Source organism: Galeopterus variegatus, unplaced genomic scaffold, assembly GCF_000696425.1.
Source record: "Galeopterus variegatus unplaced genomic scaffold, G_variegatus-3.0.2 Scaffold1871, whole genome shotgun sequence".
Taxonomy (NCBI): Eukaryota; Metazoa; Chordata; class Mammalia; order Dermoptera; family Cynocephalidae; genus Galeopterus; species Galeopterus variegatus.
Window position 1 is genome coordinate 303,456 of NW_007727982.1, and position 1,512 is coordinate 304,967.

Below are 1,512 nucleotides of genomic sequence, written 5' to 3' on the forward strand. Positions count from 1 at the left end.
AGTTCTATTCAAAAAGCCCTTGTGTAGTGATCCCTGTTGTTAATACATTGCCAGCTCATTTCTCATATTATAGCGTCATCATGTTTCGGGCGATTCAGAAGTTCAGTACAAGACTTGAATATGTGCGATCACTAGTGTCCCCAAAGTTGCAGACAGTACAGGTTGATTGTACCTTTAATTTAACTGTTTTAACTATTTTTCTCTTAACTTTTTATTTATTTATTTATTTATTTTTGCTTGGACAGACTTTCAGAGTCTTACTGATCCTGTTCCCATTTGTAAATTTGGACTAGATCTCAAGGATCCTTCCTAACACTCAATTCTAGGATAAATAAATCATTTAAAGTTTTAAAATATATATGACTTGTGAGAGTTTCAAGTTGATATTAAAAAGCAAGATGTTCTTTCCTCATCAGCTACACCTTTTCTTGTAAACACTTTTATGTCTGAGATCCTGTTGCCAAACCACAGAGGGGATGGAGAGAATTGCATCGGCTGTGGTCAGGGCAGCAAGTCAAAGGAGACCCAGGGTCAGCCCGCCAGCACCTGGGAGAGGGAGTTGAGTCCGTCATCATTTAACCTGCCAAATGTGGCTGGACGTGAGGGGTTCAACAATCAATTGTCACATGTTCATTTCTTCACATGTACTGATTTCAAAAAGTATTTTGAATCGGTCATGCTACTTGAGCAGTAGAGTTTTACATTTTGCTTTAAAATGTTGGTTACCTTTTTTATGTGATCCAATAAATTTTAATCATTAATAATGTCTTTCAGAATTTGCCCACTCTTCTGTTATAACGAGTTCTGATGGCTGGGAATAAAGGAAGAGGACGTGCTGCTTATACCTTTAATATTGAGGCGGTTGGATTTAGCAAAGGTGAAAAGTTACCTGATGTAGTATTGAAACCACCCCCACTATTTCCTGTAAGTGCATTATAGCTGATTCTCACAGTGTGTTTCTTCATGTTTCAGAGAAAATTAAAATTCTATGTAGGACTTGAACATGTAGTATTATGATATGCTCAATAAAAGAAAATAAAAGTGTGTTTCACTGATCTTTAATTTAAATATTTGCATTTTTCTTCCCTGAACTTTTTCTTATTTTCGGACTGTTTTCTTAAAATACAGAACACAAAACTCTATGCGCCTTTCCATGAATATACTCAGTACTATGTGAACCAAAGAAGAATTATTTTCAATTCTTGCCTCTGCTATTACTGTTATTGATATATTTCAATATCAAAGTAATATTTTTAAAAGTCAAGTTAGGTTTTACAGTGGTTCTCAGATCCCACTCTATCAGTCATATTTTCATTTGATTTTTCTTCTCATCTTGTATATTTAGAATTTAATTTTCTTCCTTAGTATACCAATTGGCCTTTTTTCCCATTGAACTTTTTTTTTTGCATATTTCCTTATTTTATTAAGATCATTTTGAATTTTGTTATTGTTTCTCAAACTATAATCATTTCTACTACATTTAGTATTGCTTTTGAATTTAGTAAGTGTGCT

At 33.6% G+C, this 1,512-nt stretch overlaps 1 protein-coding gene across 1 annotated transcript in view; it reads left to right on the forward strand.

Moving 5' to 3' along the window:
* The first annotated feature begins 782 nt into the window (after positions 1–782).
* POLR3G (polymerase (RNA) III (DNA directed) polypeptide G (32kD)) overlaps positions 783–1,512 on the forward strand; it is a 30,885-nt gene continuing 30,155 nt past the window's right edge. Inside the window, exon 1 of the mRNA XM_008579374.1 lies at positions 783–924. Coding sequence (XP_008577596.1) covers positions 808–924 — 117 coding nt within the window. The 5' untranslated portion in view covers positions 783–807. The remainder of the gene's footprint in view (positions 925–1,512) is intronic.